At 31.6% G+C, this 18,168-nt stretch overlaps 2 protein-coding genes across 5 annotated transcripts; one reads left to right on the forward strand and one right to left on the reverse strand.

Annotated features, from left to right (window-relative positions):
- The first annotated feature begins 568 nt into the window (after nucleotides 1–568).
- LOC114367922 (heparanase-like protein 3) lies at nucleotides 569–6,056 on the forward strand. 2 transcript variants are annotated; one of them, XM_028325183.1, is made up of 10 exons: nucleotides 569–673; nucleotides 1,752–2,102; nucleotides 2,695–2,731; nucleotides 2,870–3,053; nucleotides 3,153–3,298; nucleotides 3,716–3,946; nucleotides 4,042–4,231; nucleotides 4,524–4,649; nucleotides 5,007–5,106; nucleotides 5,461–6,056. In XM_028325183.1, exons 2-10 carry the CDS (start codon nucleotides 1,857–1,859, stop codon nucleotides 5,815–5,817), a joined length of 1,617 nt encoding a protein of 538 aa, XP_028180984.1. In that variant the 5' UTR covers nucleotides 569–673; nucleotides 1,752–1,856; the 3' UTR covers nucleotides 5,818–6,056. The 2 variants fall into 2 exon arrangements, with proteins under 2 accessions (XP_028180984.1, XP_028180983.1); XM_028325182.1 differs by lacking the exon at nucleotides 569–673 and having other exon boundaries at nucleotides 1,533–2,102.
- Nucleotides 6,057–12,132: 6,076 nt separating this feature from the next.
- LOC114367929 (protein PHOX4-like) lies at nucleotides 12,133–17,603 on the reverse strand. Of its 3 annotated transcripts, none has more exons than XM_028325194.1 (4): nucleotides 14,735–17,603; nucleotides 14,417–14,657; nucleotides 13,244–13,306; nucleotides 12,133–12,581 (listed from the first exon to the last, which is right to left on the reverse strand). In XM_028325194.1, exons 1-2 carry the CDS (start codon nucleotides 16,776–16,778, stop codon nucleotides 14,509–14,511), a joined length of 2,193 nt encoding a protein of 730 aa, XP_028180995.1. In that variant the 5' UTR covers nucleotides 16,779–17,603; the 3' UTR covers nucleotides 12,133–12,581; nucleotides 13,244–13,306; nucleotides 14,417–14,508. The 3 variants fall into 3 exon arrangements, with proteins under 3 accessions (XP_028180995.1, XP_028180994.1, XP_028180993.1); XM_028325193.1 differs by lacking the exon at nucleotides 13,244–13,306 and having other exon boundaries at nucleotides 14,735–17,013; nucleotides 17,129–17,602; XM_028325192.1 differs by lacking the exon at nucleotides 13,244–13,306 and having other exon boundaries at nucleotides 14,735–17,602.
- Nucleotides 17,604–18,168: the final 565 nt, after the last annotated feature.

Raw genomic sequence — 18,168 nt, forward strand, 5'->3', positions numbered from 1 at the left:
TATATATAAATTAAAATAATTTATAATTAACTACCACTAACAAATAGTTATTTACTTTTAATTATGATTATTTCTCTTATGATTATTTTTTTACTTTATTATGATAAATTTTTAAAATATAGAGTAAAATTTCATTTATTATAAAAGCCTACATATATTGAATTTAATGCTATTTATTAATAAATTAAATTTAATCACAAATTTAAAACGTTTTTTAAAATAAAATTTAAACCTTTTTAAAACTCTTTTGACATGACAACCTTTAGGTTTAGTAACTTCCGTTTATTTTTTGTAGTAAAATAACATTTGTTTCTTAATTTGCATCATAACTTCCATTTCATAATTATTTATATTTGCAATTAAGTAGCAATATTTTTTTAAATTGGTTTCTTTGCTTTACCGAACTAAAGCAATAAAGTGGTGTTAGTGATCCAGTTTAGTGGTAGTGAGTTTCTCTTTTTTATCAAACGTTTCTAATTTAATTACTTTAATAACAAAATATTTATTTAAATTTAAAACAACTGACATTTGTCTTAGAGATCCATCTATAAATTTAGCAATACCATCAGCGATACTACTTACACCATTGGAAAGATTGCACATCCCTCAAAACTGTAGAAATTTCTCAATTTCATCAATTTCATATTATTATTCGTATTTTCCATGTTGTCATGTAAGGCGGGTTGGATGTAAAGTTTTTCACTTTTATTTCATTGTTTTTGTTGATTTAAATTGTTGTTTAGGTTCTATTTTTCTATACATTGAATTCCATCATCTTTTGTCTCATATCTAACAAAAGCATATTTATTTTGTTCCTTTTACCTCTTCTTTCCCTGAGTTTTCTTTATCTAAATCTACACCTTATTAATTATCTTACATATATTCTTTCTGTGTGCATATACACATTTGAATTTAGAAAAAAAGATTCCTAAGTAATGAGCGGATTTAAGTAATCACTCTTATTTCTTAAATGATTGTGTTTTATGCTTTGTAGGTTTAACATAATCCTTGATTTGAACACTGAAGTAGGCAATTAATTGATTTTTAGGATCTTTGAAAATGAAAAAGAAAGCAAAGAGAAAAACACTGACAATGTTGTGAATAGAGAGAACAAAAAACAGTTTTTATTATGTATTATTCTTAACTATGTATTCCCTTTATGTGTGTTTTTTCTCTCTCTTTAAACTACTTTTACATAAAAGAATATTAATTATAAACACAAAAAATTCAAATATATAAATATAATAGTCATAGTAACAGAAATAACACTAAAATTTAAATAATTATAAATGTATTTATTATATTTTTAAATATATACATTTTTATAAGTATTAAATCACTATTATTAATTAAAAATAAATTAAAATAAATTTTATTCAGCTTAATATTTTTTAAGACAACATCTCTTCAATTAAAAAATATATAATTTATTGTGTTATTAAATATTTAAAATTAATTTTATTAATATATATATATATATATATATAAGTGACATACCAAATACATTTCCCGAGTAAAGTACTTATTTTTATGCAAAAGATTTGTGAAATTCTCCACACACATGTCTTTCTTCTAAACCGATACTTTGTGATGGCCACGATTCACATATAAGAAACCAAATATGTGGGCTTGCAATGTACACACATTTATTCATGAACTGCCTTTGCAGAAAACTTTTGTAAAGACAACCATTTTAGCAAAGAAAATTGGTGTAATTAAATTCTCAATCTTCTTTACATTTTCACTGTCAGAACTGTAGCACGTGACTCTTTAGTGAAACCTTCACTCCATGGTTTCCTCATTGCCCTTTGAAGCTTGAACTCGGATAAAGATCGTGACTTTGGCTGATTCTGGAAATGGGTTCTCGGATTCAGCTTCTGCCTATTTGCTTTTGGCTGCACTTGACATGCTTCAGCTTCTTTTTTGGTAGCATAGTGAGTGTGAGAGGAGATGCAACTGTGCAAGGGAGTGTTGCCATTGATGGCAAGGCTGTGATTGGAACCATTGATGAGGATTTTGTGTGTGCAACTTTGGATTGGTGGCCTCCTGAGAAATGTGACTATGGGAGATGCAGTTGGGGCCTTGCTTCTCTTCTCAATCTGGTACTTTCGCTTCTTTTTCATTTTTTTTTTCAAATGGTTTAAGGTTTATGAATCTGGATGGTTGGTTTTGGAATTATAAATGCTGCTTATGGTTTCAACAAACAAACTAAGGATTTTTTTTCCCTTTTTTGCTTTGGCTACTTTGTTTTATGGTCTGATGTCTTTCACTGTTTAATGATGTTTTTTTTTTTTAAAAAAAATTTTTGGAAATGATGTTTGAATCTATAATGCATGTCTGGGTCTCTTACTTTAGTCGCAAATAATTCCTGAAGAAGAAAAAAAGAAATAACTATGTTTATTTTTTTAAAAAAAATATTATGTCATTATCTACTCATTGTTCGTGATGGTGAACAAGGTGATAAGATTCTCACCACTAATATACCCCCCCGACCCTTTTTAATTTTTCTTAATAATCCGTGCTTATTGACTCTGTCTTCCGCAAGGTTTATTGAAATTCACATCTGGGTTAAGTTTTTAGTCTTCAATTTTTATTTTTATTTTTTACGTGTTCATTTATTAATTAATTGTTCTAATAAGTTCGTTTACACAACCTTCAAAATCTCATACATCTTTTAATTGTCATCTCGTTCAGGACCTCAACAACAAGATTTTTTTAAATGCTGTGAAAGGTAAGAGATAATCTACATCTCTATTGTTGTAGTAAAGATTGGCAGAAATCGAATTCTTAATTAATTTCTAATTTGTTTGATGGTTGCTTTGAGTTTTGAAAGCTTATTAAGATATGGTTGCTTCTGAATGTGCTGCAGCATTTTCACCGTTGAAACTTAGATTAGGTGGAAGTTTGCAAGACAAGCTAATATATGGCACTGAAGATAATCACCAACCTTGTACTCCTTTTGTTAAGAACCCTTCTGAGATGTTTAGTTTCACGCAAGGGTGCCTCCCAATGGATAGATGGGATGAACTTAACTACTTTTTTGAAAAAGCAGGGTAAAATTCAATTCTCCTTGTGGTGTGTATGTGTGTTTTGAACTAACAAGATTCGCCTTGTTGACTTTTTTTAATCACATTTTAAACTGTTTATTTCAGGGCTAAGATTATCTTTGGATTAAATGCTCTTGCTGGAAAGTCAATACACGGTGGTTCTGCAAAAGGACCTTGGAACTACACCAATGCCGAGTCCTTTATTCGATACACTGTTAGAAATGGCTACACCATTTATGGATGGGAACTTGGTAAGTATTTGCTGCGCTTTTCACAAATTCCAAACCATAGTTATAGAATTCTCTCAATAACCCTGCTCACTGCATACCAAATTCACTGTACCATATACCGATACCTAGTTTTCTTTAGAAAGTCTTCTAATAATAATGTGAAAAGTGACGAATCGCATATCTATACCTTACCACATAGTTGGTAACTATGTGCTAAAGTAATGTGCCACTGCACAATAAGACTAAAATTGGAAATCACTGTCTTTATCAAAATGCTCACATATATTATTGTTGATATAAAGATGGTATGTTCTTCACTATTTTTTTGTTTAAGGAAATAAAATGAGCAATTTCCTAGAGTTAACTATTTGATTCTATATCAAGGCATATTGAAAGAAATACTTCTTGTATGAGGGCCTGTGTAATTGTCATTGGCAGGAAATGAATTGAGTGGGAATGGAGTTGGAACAAGCATTACAGCAGAGCAATATGCTTTGGATGTTGCTGCTTTACACGATGTAGTTTACAATGCATACAAAAAGATTGAGCCTAAGCCACTAGTCATTGCACCAGGAGGTTTCTATGATGCAAACTGGTTCAACAAATTTATAAGCAAATCAGGAAAATCTATTGATGTGGTCACTCACCACATTTATAACCTTGGACCAGGTAGGTACCCTTCTCCGAACAGGCAAATATTCATTATGTTTTCCCAATTTCCACGAATTTATTATATTTGAAGGATTCTTTATCTTAATAAACAGGAGTTGATGAACACCTTGTGGAAAGAATTCTGGACCCTTCCTATCTTGATAAAGAGGTTAGCACATTCAGTGGCCTAAAAAATATACTTGCAGGTACAGGAACCTCAGCAACAGCATGGGTTGGTGAGTCCGGAGGGGCCTACAATAGTGGCCATCATCTTGTATCCGATGCATTTGTTTACAGTTTCTGGTTAGTGGAAACTCCACATGATTGAGATATCATTAATGGTTCCTTAGAATTAGGGTACAATATGTTTTTGGTCCCGCAAGATTTCTTGAAATTTGATTTTAGTTCCTGTAAAAATTTAGTTAGTTTATAGCCCCTACATTTTTTTTAGTCACTGGTAAGGGACTAAAACCGCATGGACTAGAAGTATTAAATTTTTATAGGAATGAAAACTGAATTTCAATAAATTTTGAGAGATCAAAAACATATTTTACCCTTAGAAACATTTTGGCTAATGTTATCTTATCACAAACAGGTATTTGGATCAGCTTGGCATGTCAGCTGCTTATGACACTAAAACATATTGCAGACAGACTTTGATAGGAGGAAACTATGGTTTACTCAATACTACCAATTTTCTTCCAAATCCAGACTACTATAGGTACTAACAATTGAATTTCATAGTCATATATGTTATTTGCTCAAGTCATGAGATGGAATAAAAAGCCATAAGACCAGTTTGCAAGGGAGACATGCATTTTTCAGTTCATAATTTCCATGTTGAAGAATGGGGAGCATAATTATGGACCTACATCTGCATAGTTTACTTCATTAATGTATCATTCTTCCTGAGCTGATATGAATCTACATGTGTCATGTTTGCTTCATTAATTGCTTGACGAACAGTTTTGGCTAATTTGGAAAGGACCCTTTTATCAATAATACAATAAGGGGACCCCATTTCAAATAGATCCACAGTATAGGATGTTTCTGTGGTAATGTGCTTTCTTCTTTGCAGTGCTCTACTTTGGCACCGACTCATGGGAAGACATGTACTCTCAACTACCTTTTCTGGGACAAACAAGATAAGAGCTTATGCACACTGTGCAAAGCAATCCGTGAGTGAAATATTTTTATCACTTCGATTTGGACACACACACACACATATATATATAGGGTGTGTTTAGATAAAGTCGTCAGTAAGTACTTATAAGAAGGTAAAATAAATTAAGTTTCTCCAACAAGTTAAAATTAACTTGTTTATAAGTTAAAATCAGCTTTTGGATAAGTTAAATGAGACAACTTCTATAAAAGTTGAAGTACAAAAACTGATTGAATTTCTATAAAAGCTTTATACATTCTACCTTCTTATTTTCTTCTCTTATTATTGAGAATTTTATCCAAACAAGACCATAAAGGGACACTCAAACACACTATCTATGAAACCTGATTCATAGTACTCTATCTTACAGAAAGGAATCACAGTACTATTGATCAACCTGGACAGCAACACAACTGTTGAAGCAGAAGTGACCTTCAACAACGCCGCCAAGAGTTTGAGGCACAGAAAGATGTCTACTCATTCAAAAGTGATGGAACTACCTCTTGCAAGTGAAACAGCAAGAGAAGAGTACCATCTAACTCCACAGGATGGGGATATACATAGCCAAATCATGGTACTAAATGGAAACCCTCTGAGTGTAAGCTCAGATGGTGATATTCCTCCTTTGGAGCCTATAAATGTGAATTCATCAGAGCCAATAAGGGTTGCTCCTTTCTCTATTGTATTTGCTCATTTACCTGATGCTGTTGTTTCAGCTTGCGGCTAAGTACTAAGTGGCACTAGGGGAGACCAAAAAAATTGGTTTCACTAGGTGGTTTGGCAAATTACATGGAAAATAAAATGTGTTAGTTTCCATAAGAGAATGCCAATTATTTAGTTTGAGAACTAGGATGTTGGTGGTTTTATTATATGCTTTTACTAGTGCATGTTCCCGTGCATCAGGAGCAAATTATGTGTGAGGAGTATTATTTTTTCTATTTAAAACTAAATAAATTTAAAACATCAGAAGAGGAAGAATGATAGATAAACATTTGCAATTTTTGTTTAAAATTTGTATATAATTAAAAATAATTATCTCAAAATTCACTTATTTTTCCAAATCATCTCTTCACCTAATTTTGTTTTTGACAATGCAATTATTATTTATTCGGAAGTAAAGAGAAATTTAACAAAATATATAAATAAAAAAGAATGATTAGATTTAAGAAAATATAATTTTACATATCATTTGACTTGTGGAATGATCAAGTTGGTTAAGTGGAAGAATTATAATATATTTATATTAAATGACGAATTCGATTTCTTGTCATCACTAAATAATGAGTTACCCCCTCCTTATTAATGATTGGTTGCTTTTTATAACTGAAAAATTCCCTTGCGTTACGGAATAATTGTTTTTTTTTTTTCTGTGACCAACCTGCGTTATCTATTCAAAATGTACTTAATGCTACAATAAGCCTTAGTGAAAGCCTTCAAAAATTCACATCTAGTAATTTATTTATGCCATTTTTGTGAAAGAAAAGTTAAAATCCTCAAATTACCCAATTCGTTGAACACACAGGCCAATGTGAGGAAAACTTTATGTTTGGTCTTTTTTTTTTCTTTTTCTTTTAAGAACTATTTTGAAGTTCAAAAAATACAATAGGTTATGTGCGAGTTTAAAACTTCAAAAGTCATTTAAATTTGTCCTTTACATGTGAGGTTCCTTGACATTTACGAGTTAGTTGGAGGAGCTCTAACTTCGTTAGATTACATGTAATTAAGTGTGTTTGGTTAAAATTATCAAACCCGCATATATACTCTCTCCTAAGTTCTGCACAATTGACGAATCCTAGCTTTCACTTGAATGAGCCAATTTGACATAGTTTTGGGAAAGACGTGTCAAACAGATGCACTCTCAACAATAACATTGTTGTTATTTTAGTAGAAAAATTGAGAGACAAAGATTTGAAGAAAGAATATTTAAATATAAAGATAAGAAATTTAACTCTGTTAAACCATCACTTTGTTCTTGAATTAATTTGTATGACAGTTTTTCTTTAATTCTTAAATGGAGAGAAATTTTGAAAAAAGAAAAATCTTTAAAAAATGAAGTCAATAGGTATGTAATTAAGTTGGTTAAACATGAGTATAAACTTTTTGTTACTTGAGTTCGATTCCAAAAAATAAAAAATACTTGTAATAAACATGGAAACTAGTAAGTTATCAATATTCTAGAAATGTTTATCTCCTAAAATAAAAGAATCATTCTCCTAGAACCTAGATCAATATCGTATTTTATTCAACAAAATGAAATAATAAATCCTAAAGCTAATATTTAAGTAACAAACCCTCCTCAATGTTGGACTTATGCTATAACAGTCTCGTGAATAACATTGGATTTGTCGTCTCTAACGTCAGTTTAGCATTGGAATCTACGGCTTAGCTGGCACGATATGCATTTGTTATTTCATGTAATATGCCTATCCTTAATTATTAAGCCTCTCTATTTATTTATATTAGATTCTTATTTATTCTTTTTAATTAAGTTTATCTCAAATAATATGCATTCTCTTATTTATAAAGAACTAATGTTTTAGCCTTTGTTCTGAAACATAATCCGGCAACATCTAACTTCGGACTTCCATTTTGAGCTCTTACCGAGAAAGCATGGATAACCGAATTTAGGATAATAATAATAATTTGCTTGATAGTTACGAGAAAGATCATGCTGCAAGGTATCTTGTTCCAAAAGTGTGCACCTCACCATAACTTATTTTCTGGCCTCAAGGACCCTATAAAAACACATCAACTAATGCTATGTTATCTAACTTAATTCATTTCCTTCACTTCACCTAAAATTAACACTTATTTGAGCCTCAAAATCTATGTATACCTAAAATAACACTTACTTCAGCGTCAAGTCCTAAAATGCCGCACAAATTTAAAATTTTTATCCCAAAATTTCCTTCAATACTAAAGTTATTAAAGTGAGTACTTAATTTAAGTCACACTAAATCTTGTAATTGAAAAATGATTTTTTAATTAATAAAAATAAATTAAGTTATAATTATTTATATAAACAATTCATTTAAATAATGTATTGCCAAATCATCTACTCCAATAATAAAAACTTATTAAGCAAAGTTAATTAATTTTAAGTAACTTAAGAAGCATAATTGGAGATGTTCTTAATGATCATATCTTTAATTTAATGAATGTATATTTGTTTGATTGTTTATGTGACATATGATTATTAATTAGAATCATGAATAACATGATAGTTCTAGATTATCAAATAATTTCTCATTTCAAAAGTGCACACATGCAAAATCGGCCAAAAAAAAAAATCACATGATTGTAGCCAAAGCGTTGAGACGGATGAGTCTTAAAGCAAAGATACCCATCTCCGATCTCTGCTTCTCTGGATGTTAGGATGACATTTTCCATAAACAAACATATGACTGTATGCCAACTCGATCAAGTAGCGACAAACATTAAAAGAAATGTCTTAATAGATATAAATAATTAGGTATAAGTTTATTTTATTAATATAAATTTGATTTATTTGCCCGGATGTAAATTATGTTGTTACAACTACTACAGTAGGTTCACAACAGAGATTATTTAAAACAAAACTTACTAGGTTTGTAAGGAAAATTATTTAAGTCTCCATCTTTTAAATATTTAAGTTTTAAATATATAAAAGTGTCAAACTACACTTAAGCCGTGTGATCTACAAAATAATTAAGAATCTTGCTAATTAGCATATATTGATAAAAAAGATTTCAATTAAAAATTACATAAAGGTTGTATAAAAATTACAATGTAATAATAATACTTTATATAATTTTCTATTTATCAACAAGTTATTGTTTCCAATTTATTGCATTCAGTCCTCTTAAATAATAACTCAAATTTAAGTTTATGAATAAAAAAAACATGCTTAAAGGAGAATCATTAAAGATGATCAACTAGATTTTTTGATAGAGATTAGTATCAATAAAATTAATAAATACTTTGCGGTGTGAATCAATAATATGATTAAAAATATATAATTTTTTTACTTAATTCCTTAATAATCCTCAAAACACTTAAACTTGTTACTAACATTCTTAAAAAGAAAATAAAAGAATAAGGTTACTCCACAGAAAATCTTCTGCCTGTCAAAATGTGTCATGGAAGTCATGGCTATTGAGGTGGCCAACATTTTCCTGATTTTCACGTTGAAGGCACAATTTAATACTCACACATTTCCAATACCAAAAGAAGATAAAAGAGGCTTAAAGGATGAGACAAAGAGGCGCCTTGGGATGGAAAGAGGAACAAGAGAAATACAAAGAATTTCAGGTTACATTGTTGATTTCCTGCTTGTGACCCCTAACAATGTTTTGTGTTGCTGTTAATGCTAGTTACTCAATTTTGTTCCATTTTTAACTAAAGAACAAAGGAAATAGATTTAAATTTATTGTTGATTATGGTAACATGATTTGGTCAAAAAAACCAAAATAGCTTGGATTGGAGGGGAAATGCCGGCCCCAGTATTATGCCTAGTGTTCAGTGACAATGTGAGCTTGACACCATTGCTCCCCAAGACGGTTGTGCATTACTCATTTTAAAATTGATGAGACATACCCCATATTCATAGAAATTTCCAACAGTTTAAAGAAGAATTCTAAAGGAATGTTCCACAACAGCTAAATACAGAATCAGGATATTTAAAAACAGGAAGAAAGAAATTTGTCTCATTTGATCCAAAAAAATAAATTTTATTCATCTCAAAATAAGTGTCACATTTGAAGAAAAAAATTATCCCAAAATAAATATCATGTTAATTTTTCAATGCAATATTATTAATTATTTCACACATTGTGTCACACCACTCCCATATAGTTATAGATTAAGTAATTCCTAATACAAATGTATTACTTCCTTTATTATTCTCCATCTGTTGTCTTTTGTAAACAAAAAATTAATTTCACACTTGTTAAAAAAATTAGTTAGTTTCATTAAATTGTGTAATTTTCAATTAAAAAAACAAACTTTTTTCCCAAGCTATCATTGAAACTTGATAATAAACATAAATTCTCTATTAAATGAAGGATATTTTAAACAAAGTCTCAATGAAGTAAAAGTAGTCAAAATTTGCTTATAAAAAAGACCAAAAAACTGTTTTTTTCTTATAAAAGAGAATGTAAGAAGTATGACGTTTTAGAAAAATAAATTCGTTCCAAAATATATATAGTTTTATAAGGTCAATGTTGCATTAAATGCTTTTTCCAAGACTACCTTAATCAATACTTTGTGGGAGTAGTGTATTAGTATAGGAAGAGTAAATGAGTCATTAATTAAAGAAATAAATGATATATTAGAAAGTTACTTAATATATTTTTTTTAAAATTTAACAAATTAATTATATCCCTTGAATTCATATGCCAAAACCTTAAATGTCATATAACCTGAAATAAGTACGAATTACTCAATTCGTAATATATTTTTAACTATTACAAATTGGGTAATCTGTAATGCAAAATGTATTAGGAATTGAGCAATTCATAATACATTTGTACGTATTACAGATTGAACTATATGGGAGCGTGGAGGTTCATAGATCGCATGGAGTGGGTCATTGGGTAGCAATTCGACAGTGGGTTTGGTGTGGTGTGGTGCAGTGCAGAGGTGACATTGGGTTGTTGCGGTGATGGTCTTGGGTGGAGGTGAGGTACGATGGTGAATGATCATGAAGGTCTAGGGCAGAGGTGGCTAGGATTTGCTTGGAAGATGAAGAGTAAAAATAAGATATTAAGAATTTAGGGGTGCATAAAAAAAATTATTTGCGTTAAGTAATTGCCTTCAAGACATTGGACATTATTTTTAATAACATTGGAGTCTGTAAGTATGAAAATTGTCGATTTGTGATTGCCCCCAAAAAAAAACAGGCAGTGGCATTTTCTTGTCCATGTTCAAAACAATAAAATCAAATATCAACACATTCACAAACTCCTACAGCCACATTACCACGTATTTATCTACACAAGGGGTGTTTGATAGGATATAAATTTTTTTATTTCCAATGAATCATAGTTTAGGAATTTAATTTTACATGTTTGGTATGCACTAAAAAAAATAGTATTCCTGGATGTTTATGAAATGTTTTTAATCAGTTTCTCATAAAAACTTTCTTGTAAAAAGAGCTGAAAATCTTACTTTTTCAAATTCAATTTTCCTTTTACTACAGTAAAAACATTGTTATAATTTATTAAATTATATAATGTGATAAATAATTAACATAATCGATAAAAATATGTATAACTTTTTTATTCTTAAGAAACTTATTTAAGAATTTTCAATGATCAATCAAACATTTTATTTATAAGAAACATAATTCCCAGGAAAAAAGCTTCTTTCCAAGCAAATGGCCCCTAAAAGAAAACCCTTTATGTCAATCAATATTAACATAACATCTTAACAAGAAAGTACAAACCAATAATTATTGGGTATCACCCGCGTAGAAATTATGCATATAATGGTAACTTCACTGTCCAAGGAGATTCTTCCAATACTAAAAGACACAGGAAAAAAAAAAAAACCTTCACCTCAACTTGTAGAAGAATCTTTTAAAATTCAACAAAGGGAAAGACAAGTTGGAGTAATATCAAAACCACTCAGGTGAAGGTGAAAATAGAGTGAAATTGGGGAGGTAAAGTGGTGCCATGGTTATTATGGCTTCAATAAGAAGAATGAACATGATCATTTTACGTGGTTTTGAATTGATGTTTGAATACATATTCATATCAATAGCATGGCCATATTGACAATACGAATGCAAGCTCCTGTTTGTGTGGTTGAGTTACTGCAATGAGCATCATTGTAGGGTTTACAGATTGAAAACTACACTTCAAAATAAATTCCTTGATGAATACTACTTTTTAAGATGCAAGAAAATCATCATACACAGTGGTGGTAAAAAACAGCATATGTAAATGAAAGATATAAATCTAAAAGGAAGAAACAAATAAATAAATAAAAACCTGACTAACAGTTCAAACACACCAAAATTACAGTGCCAAATTTAAAGTAACCACAAGATTTTTAGTGTAAATTATGAATGAATGAATTTAAATCTGCTATTATACCTTCAATTTTTTTAAAGTGTCTCTTCCTTTTAACTTTATAAGTAGACTGAGTAGAACTGGTAAGTTCAATAATCTAGTACAAGGAAACCTCACGTAGAAATACTAATCCAACAAGTAGTTACATATGGATAAACTACAGAACAAGAGAAACAGGAAAACAAACAACAAATCTCTCCAACTTCTTTCAGTATAATATTAATATCCTACCGGCCACTATAAATCTAATCATAAAGGGAAGGCAATGTGAGTAAAGGCAGAAAGTAACTAAAAGGTAATTTCTGCAACTCCATCTTCCAGACTTGTCAAGGAACTTGCAAACTTTTACATTCTTGGAACATTTATGCGCTTCATGAAAGATAGTTTCTTTCTATAAGTACAGTGTAGACTCCAAACTATTGAAAGTAGGCATAGAAACCTGCAAAATAGTCCAACAAAGATGATAAACCTTAATCCATATTTTATGAGCAAAGGCAGCAAAGGAAAAGAGAGCTAATAGCAGTAAACAGTGCGAATCATGCACATAACCAAAGGTTGCATACATGGCAAAGCATGTCAATTGAGTTGAAGAATAGCATACATCAACTAACAGATAGGATACAAATATTCATGGGATTTTAAGGCCAAAACAAAGAAAACTCAACTATGATTATGTCAATAAAATAAAACCTGCATGATTGATCTCTATGGTAACAGAGCAATGAACTATAACAACTATACAAATCCACTTTAGAAATTCAAGGTACAAATACAATCACTTAAATTGAAAAAAAAATCATTTATAAGATAATGTCAACTCTCTAACTTGATGGAAGAAAATCTACAGCAAACCATGAAAATAAAAATCTCAATAGTCCATTCCTTGAAATGCCCGAATGTGTTGTAGTCATAATACCTTTATCATCATCTATTTCTCTAGGCTAAGTACAGGAAAGAACAATCACTAAATTACCAAAGATGCCTCACAAATAACAATTGAAAATTGTTGATGCACGTACACATTAATATCTTACAATTTAATCACAATATTAAGCTGCTAATATCAGATTATTAGATCCATAAATCAATAATGTACTTTACCACAGTGAAAATTTCTGATCTAGGATTTCTTCTCACTTTCTCTCCAATTGCATGCATATATTGCTGTTACAAAACATTCAGATGTTGCCAAAAGTTTATTATTCACATCTACACTCTACATCATTATGTAAAAAATTACTATACAAACTATATATGTTCAAAACAACCGTCTTTGCAGTTAATATTCAAAGTGGCACACTGTCCTCTGAAGAAGCAAAGGCTTCATGCCATCTCATAAACAAATCCACTTTCATCAATTCAGCCAGCCCCATAATTCCTATTGATTCAATTGTATATCAAGTTCTTTGAAATATTATTCCCAAAGATCCATGCAGAAGAATTGACCTTGGGCTATAATTTATAACCTAGTCCTGACAGTAGTTAATTTCTAGGCTTAATTGCACTTTTTACCACTAACTTTTTATTTTTCAGGGAATTTCTATTAAATGCTGCTTTATTCTGCAAAAGTAGTTCTGCCAAACAGCATTTAATCCTCCTCCGGTTTAAGATATAGCAATCTAAAATCCTTTATTGAGTAATGGGATTTTTGTAATAGTTCAAAAATCATGAAGACTTGGGTCTTATATTGAACTGCTGAAGTCCTTGCTAGGAACTTCATATGAAATCCTCTTGTATCCAAACAGGCACTTAGTCAACAACTGTTTATGCTACCAAGAAAGGGTATATACAGAGCAAATTGTTCATTTTAAAATGGTTTGCAGATGAGATGCTTAAAGTTAAGCAAGAAAGTAACAAAACCTTTATCACGCATTGCATATTAATAATCAATGACAAGACTTCATTCAGATTAGAGCACAGATAGAAATTGTCAAAACAAAGTGTCCGAGAGAAATTGTGATTTTCTAGGCAGTACATGCTCTTTTATTTTTAATATAACTACAATCATTCAAGGAACCAATCAATAGCTAACTTAAAGCATAATTCACTAGTTAATTTACTTTAATGATCATAAAAACATTAATTTATGTATGTTAAATCTAACACCGATATTACAGTTACTTATCAGTGCTCAAATTCATAAGATACTTCTGCAAGATGCGCTCAGTCTCATTCCACAGAAATGCAAATAAAAGAGAACAAAGCATGTAGATTAATAAACGGAGATAATTAATACTACTAAAATCAAAGAAATAGCATAGGACTCTCAGTTACCTTAATGATGACAATAGCATTTCAGGCACAGAAGCAACCCATGTGGGTGTTGGCTCTGTTATTCTTCAACAACTTGCAGAAAAAGATGCAGCTCATACTAGCTCAAAGGCATGGTAAACTTTAGATATTCTTCTTCTAAACAAGGGCTCCAAACGAAATGATGAAACACCTTTCTGCCACTTTTTAGCTTCATACATCTCATTCCATGCTTGTACTATTTCATCAATTTTGAATCCAAGACCTGTTGGCAAAAGTGTTAGCATATATAAATATGTATCTATTCAGCTATAAATTTTCTAACTAGGCAAGTAAACGTACCATCAGTGTTATTAGAACAGTGGTTCTTCAACATTACAGCTATATCTGTTGCAGAAGCTCCAGCAAGTTCAAACTTCTCAGCTGCATCTTCCAAACTTTCATGCCATACCGGTAGCCCTAATTTGAACTCCACTATCGAGAGTTCATATAGCATGGTACCCCACAGAAGATTTATTTGAGACTTCATATTTTCCACCTGTGCAGCAATTTCATCTGATGACATATTTTTGAATAGCCCATCCAATCCCATGTTCTGCAGATGTAATCCAATATCCTTGGGATCAAAGATTTCACTCAATTGTTGCCCTCCTGATTCTTCCCATATCAGCATTCCTTTCTCCATATTTTCCTCGGCACTGTTGTAAAGCTGAAGAACCTCAGTGGAGGGCCATGTTGCTAAATCTACATTACTACAGAGTGCATAATCCCAAGAAAGTTTTGCTTGCTCAAACTGCTGCTGTCCCAGAGCCAGGAAGCCTTCATAAAAATTTGGCTTAATATCAATGGCTGTTTCATATTTTTCCCCAGCTTTTGCATATTCTTTCTGCGCCCATTCATACGAACTTTTGATTTGTTCATGCATATGCTCTTTTGAAGAATCTTCAGTAAAATACACTTTCTTCCTTGCCCTGGACATATGCACATTTCCCCAGTTGAACAATGCTAGAGCTGCCATCTCTTGGAACTTACCACCAGCAATGTCAAATATGCCTTGTGCTTCGTCACTTGTAATTGTCTCCTCAACAGCCTCTGAATAGAGCTTCATCCCAAATTCATGAAAATCTAAATATCTGTCAGATTCAAATCCAACATTGTTCTTGAACAGTTGTGCAAACAGAATTATCCAGTCCTCAATGCATGATGAGCTAATAATGTCCTTCGCTTTCACCACAGAACCATTCACAGGAGAACTATAAGTGTTAACCTTTTCTCCATTCTTCACATTAAATTTCTCAAATAATGGATCGTGATCAGGATTAGCTTCCACTATGTACAGCCGGATAGAACCCTGTGATCCAGTTTCAGCCCACCTTAATTCTTCATCAGAAGTGATAGTAACCAGATCACCCTCTTGGTCCCTATATTTGACAAGAACTGCTCCTAGTCTAGGGAACCGGTCACAAATAACTTCTCTCAGCTGAAGGAGGCTGCAATTAAGTGGCAATTCAGCCCATCTTATATCCTCACCAAAAATAAGTTTTGCTGTTTTCTTAGGTATATCTTCACTTCTACCATTACTTTTTTCCTCAATAACCTCCTTAACATCATCCTTCTTCTCATCAATTCTTTCCTTGGCCTTCTTTTTAGATTTGTTAGCCTTCTTCTCTTTCAGACTGCCCCCGGCCTTCTTTATTACAATGCTGTCCTCAGATTTCTTCTCTTCCAATTTCTCCTCACCTTGCTTTTCTTCAATTTTATCAGAAGCCTTCACCTTCTCTTTGTTTCTCTTCTTCTTGTGTGTCTTTTGTTTCACTACTTTTTCCAGAGGCAAAGCAGGAGGTTCAACATAATCTGGAGGCAACTCAATTTCTGTATCATTTACTATTAATCCCCTATCTTCAAGGGCATGCTTCACCTTACCCAAGACCTCCAATGCCATGATATTATTTGGCTCTATCTTTAAAACAGCACTAAGATCTTTTAGCGCCAAATCCAGCCTATTTAAAGCCTCATGGCACCTGGCCCTCTTCATCAGAGCTTTACTATATTTTGGCGATACTTCAAGAGCCAAATTGCATTCACGGATTGCTCTAGGATACTCACCGAGTCCCATCTGCATGTAGCACGCAGCCATGTTACTCCGCAGATACGAAACATCTACATGATTCCTTGGAAGCAATTTGAGTGCCTTCTCATATTTTACCAAAGCTCCTTCAGCATCCCGCTTCTGGAAAAACTTGTTCCCTTCATCCTTCAACTCTTGAGCCATTGATATAAACGCCAAGGTATCATTGTCATATGAGTTGGGGCTTTTATCTTCAACTTTCTTATGATTTCCTCTATCTTCACTTGTTTCTCCTACCTGCTTCTTTTTCTTCCCCATTTTGAACCAAACAATCCAACGGACTAAAGAAACTAATCAAAGACACCACTCCTCCTAGCCCACAACACTCACTGTTCAATCCACTCAACAACATGAGAAAAAGATGTTTTTTTTTTTTTTTTTTCTTTCAACGAATCAATTGCATTCACAAGATAACCAATCCAATCACAAACACAAACACAAAGCCCTCCTCCATTAAAAAAGACAATTTAGTAGGAAAGAGCTTCACACAAGCCTATGAACATAACAGAAGGAAATAATGTAAAAGATACAACACTCAGATTGAAAAAAGAACAACATAACCAAGATAAACAACAGTGGTAGAAGCTATAAGAAAACAAGCTCAAAACCTCAAAGTTGAATTACTGAAAAATCAACTGGGTTCTCCTCTTGTCAAATTGGCTTGGATTCAGAGAATCTCAACACTTTCAATACAAATGCACCACCACCCTTCTCTCCAAATCAGGATTTGTTTCTGCTGACACAAATCCCAACTCAGAGAGGAGACAAGGACAACCCAACTCAGATTTGAAAGTGAAGGAAATTTCCCTTTGGTTTTATCACAAAAAGGGTTGTAGAAAGAGAGAGAAAGACCCAGAATTTGGTAATGAAGAAAATCTTATCTGGGTGTCAAATTCTAAGGAAAAAGGTTCAAACTTTGGCAAGGAAATCCAGACACCAAGAGAGAGCATGAAAGTCTCAAATGTGAGGAATGGAAGAAAACCAAACCATGTTATTGTTAACGTTATGTTGTTCCTTTGTCCCTTTGGAAAAGTGTTAGATTTTCTTTCACACCCTTGACGTAAACGCCACAAATAAGAAGGAGAAAAAAGCAAAATATCATATATGAGATAACGTCGAATTTTGTTGTCTGAATTTTCAATGCAATATCGCTGGGGAATTCTTCATCTTTTTTTTTTTTTTTTTTTTCTGTCACTCTCTTTTTAATTAATTTTCTAAATTCTTGAAGGAAAAAAAATACAAAATTGAAAAGAATCGTTGATGGGTCCCATCATGTGAGTTTTATACTGAATTAATCCTTTGCTTTAGGACAACCTTAGTGTGAAGTGGCACACACATAACACATGTTGACCTTTATGCCATATCCATCAGTTTGTTTTGGTTTTTATTTTTATATTTTGGCAATATTTAATGAAAGGCATTGATGGCAGTTGGTGTCTCACAAAGTGTATCATTGTATTTTTCCTCCTTCAATTTTTTATTATTTATAATTATGTTTTCATTCCCAATCCATGTTATGATTATATATATATATATATATATATATATATATATATATATATATATATAAAAAGGTAACATTTTTTATTTTAAGAATATAGGAATTATAAATATACTTATTTATATATGATAAAATTTATAAATTACT

The sequence above is a fragment of the Glycine soja genome, chromosome 9, assembly GCF_004193775.1.
Source record: "Glycine soja cultivar W05 chromosome 9, ASM419377v2, whole genome shotgun sequence".
In the NCBI taxonomy this organism is placed as follows: Eukaryota; Viridiplantae; Streptophyta; class Magnoliopsida; order Fabales; family Fabaceae; genus Glycine; species Glycine soja.

Bases quoted from the DNA above. Each gene is read 5' to 3' on its own strand.
- LOC114367922 (XM_028325183.1), top strand. From the start codon at position 1,857: ATGGGTTCTCGGATTCAGCTTCTGCCTATTTGCTTTTGGCTGCACTTG. The intron at 2,103-2,694 runs GTACTTTCGCTT...CATCTCGTTCAG, and splicing joins TTGCTTCTCTTCTCAATCTG to GACCTCAACAACAAGATTTT. The intron at 4,232-4,523 runs GTTAGTGGAAAC...TATCACAAACAG, and splicing joins GCATTTGTTTACAGTTTCTG to GTATTTGGATCAGCTTGGCA.
- LOC114367929 (XM_028325194.1), bottom strand. From the start codon at position 16,778: ATGGGGAAGAAAAAGAAGCAGGTAGGAGAAACAAGTGAAGATAGAGGA. The intron at 14,658-14,734 runs GTACGTTTACTT...TTTTGCCAACAG, and splicing joins CTGTTCTAATAACACTGATG to GTCTTGGATTCAAAATTGAT.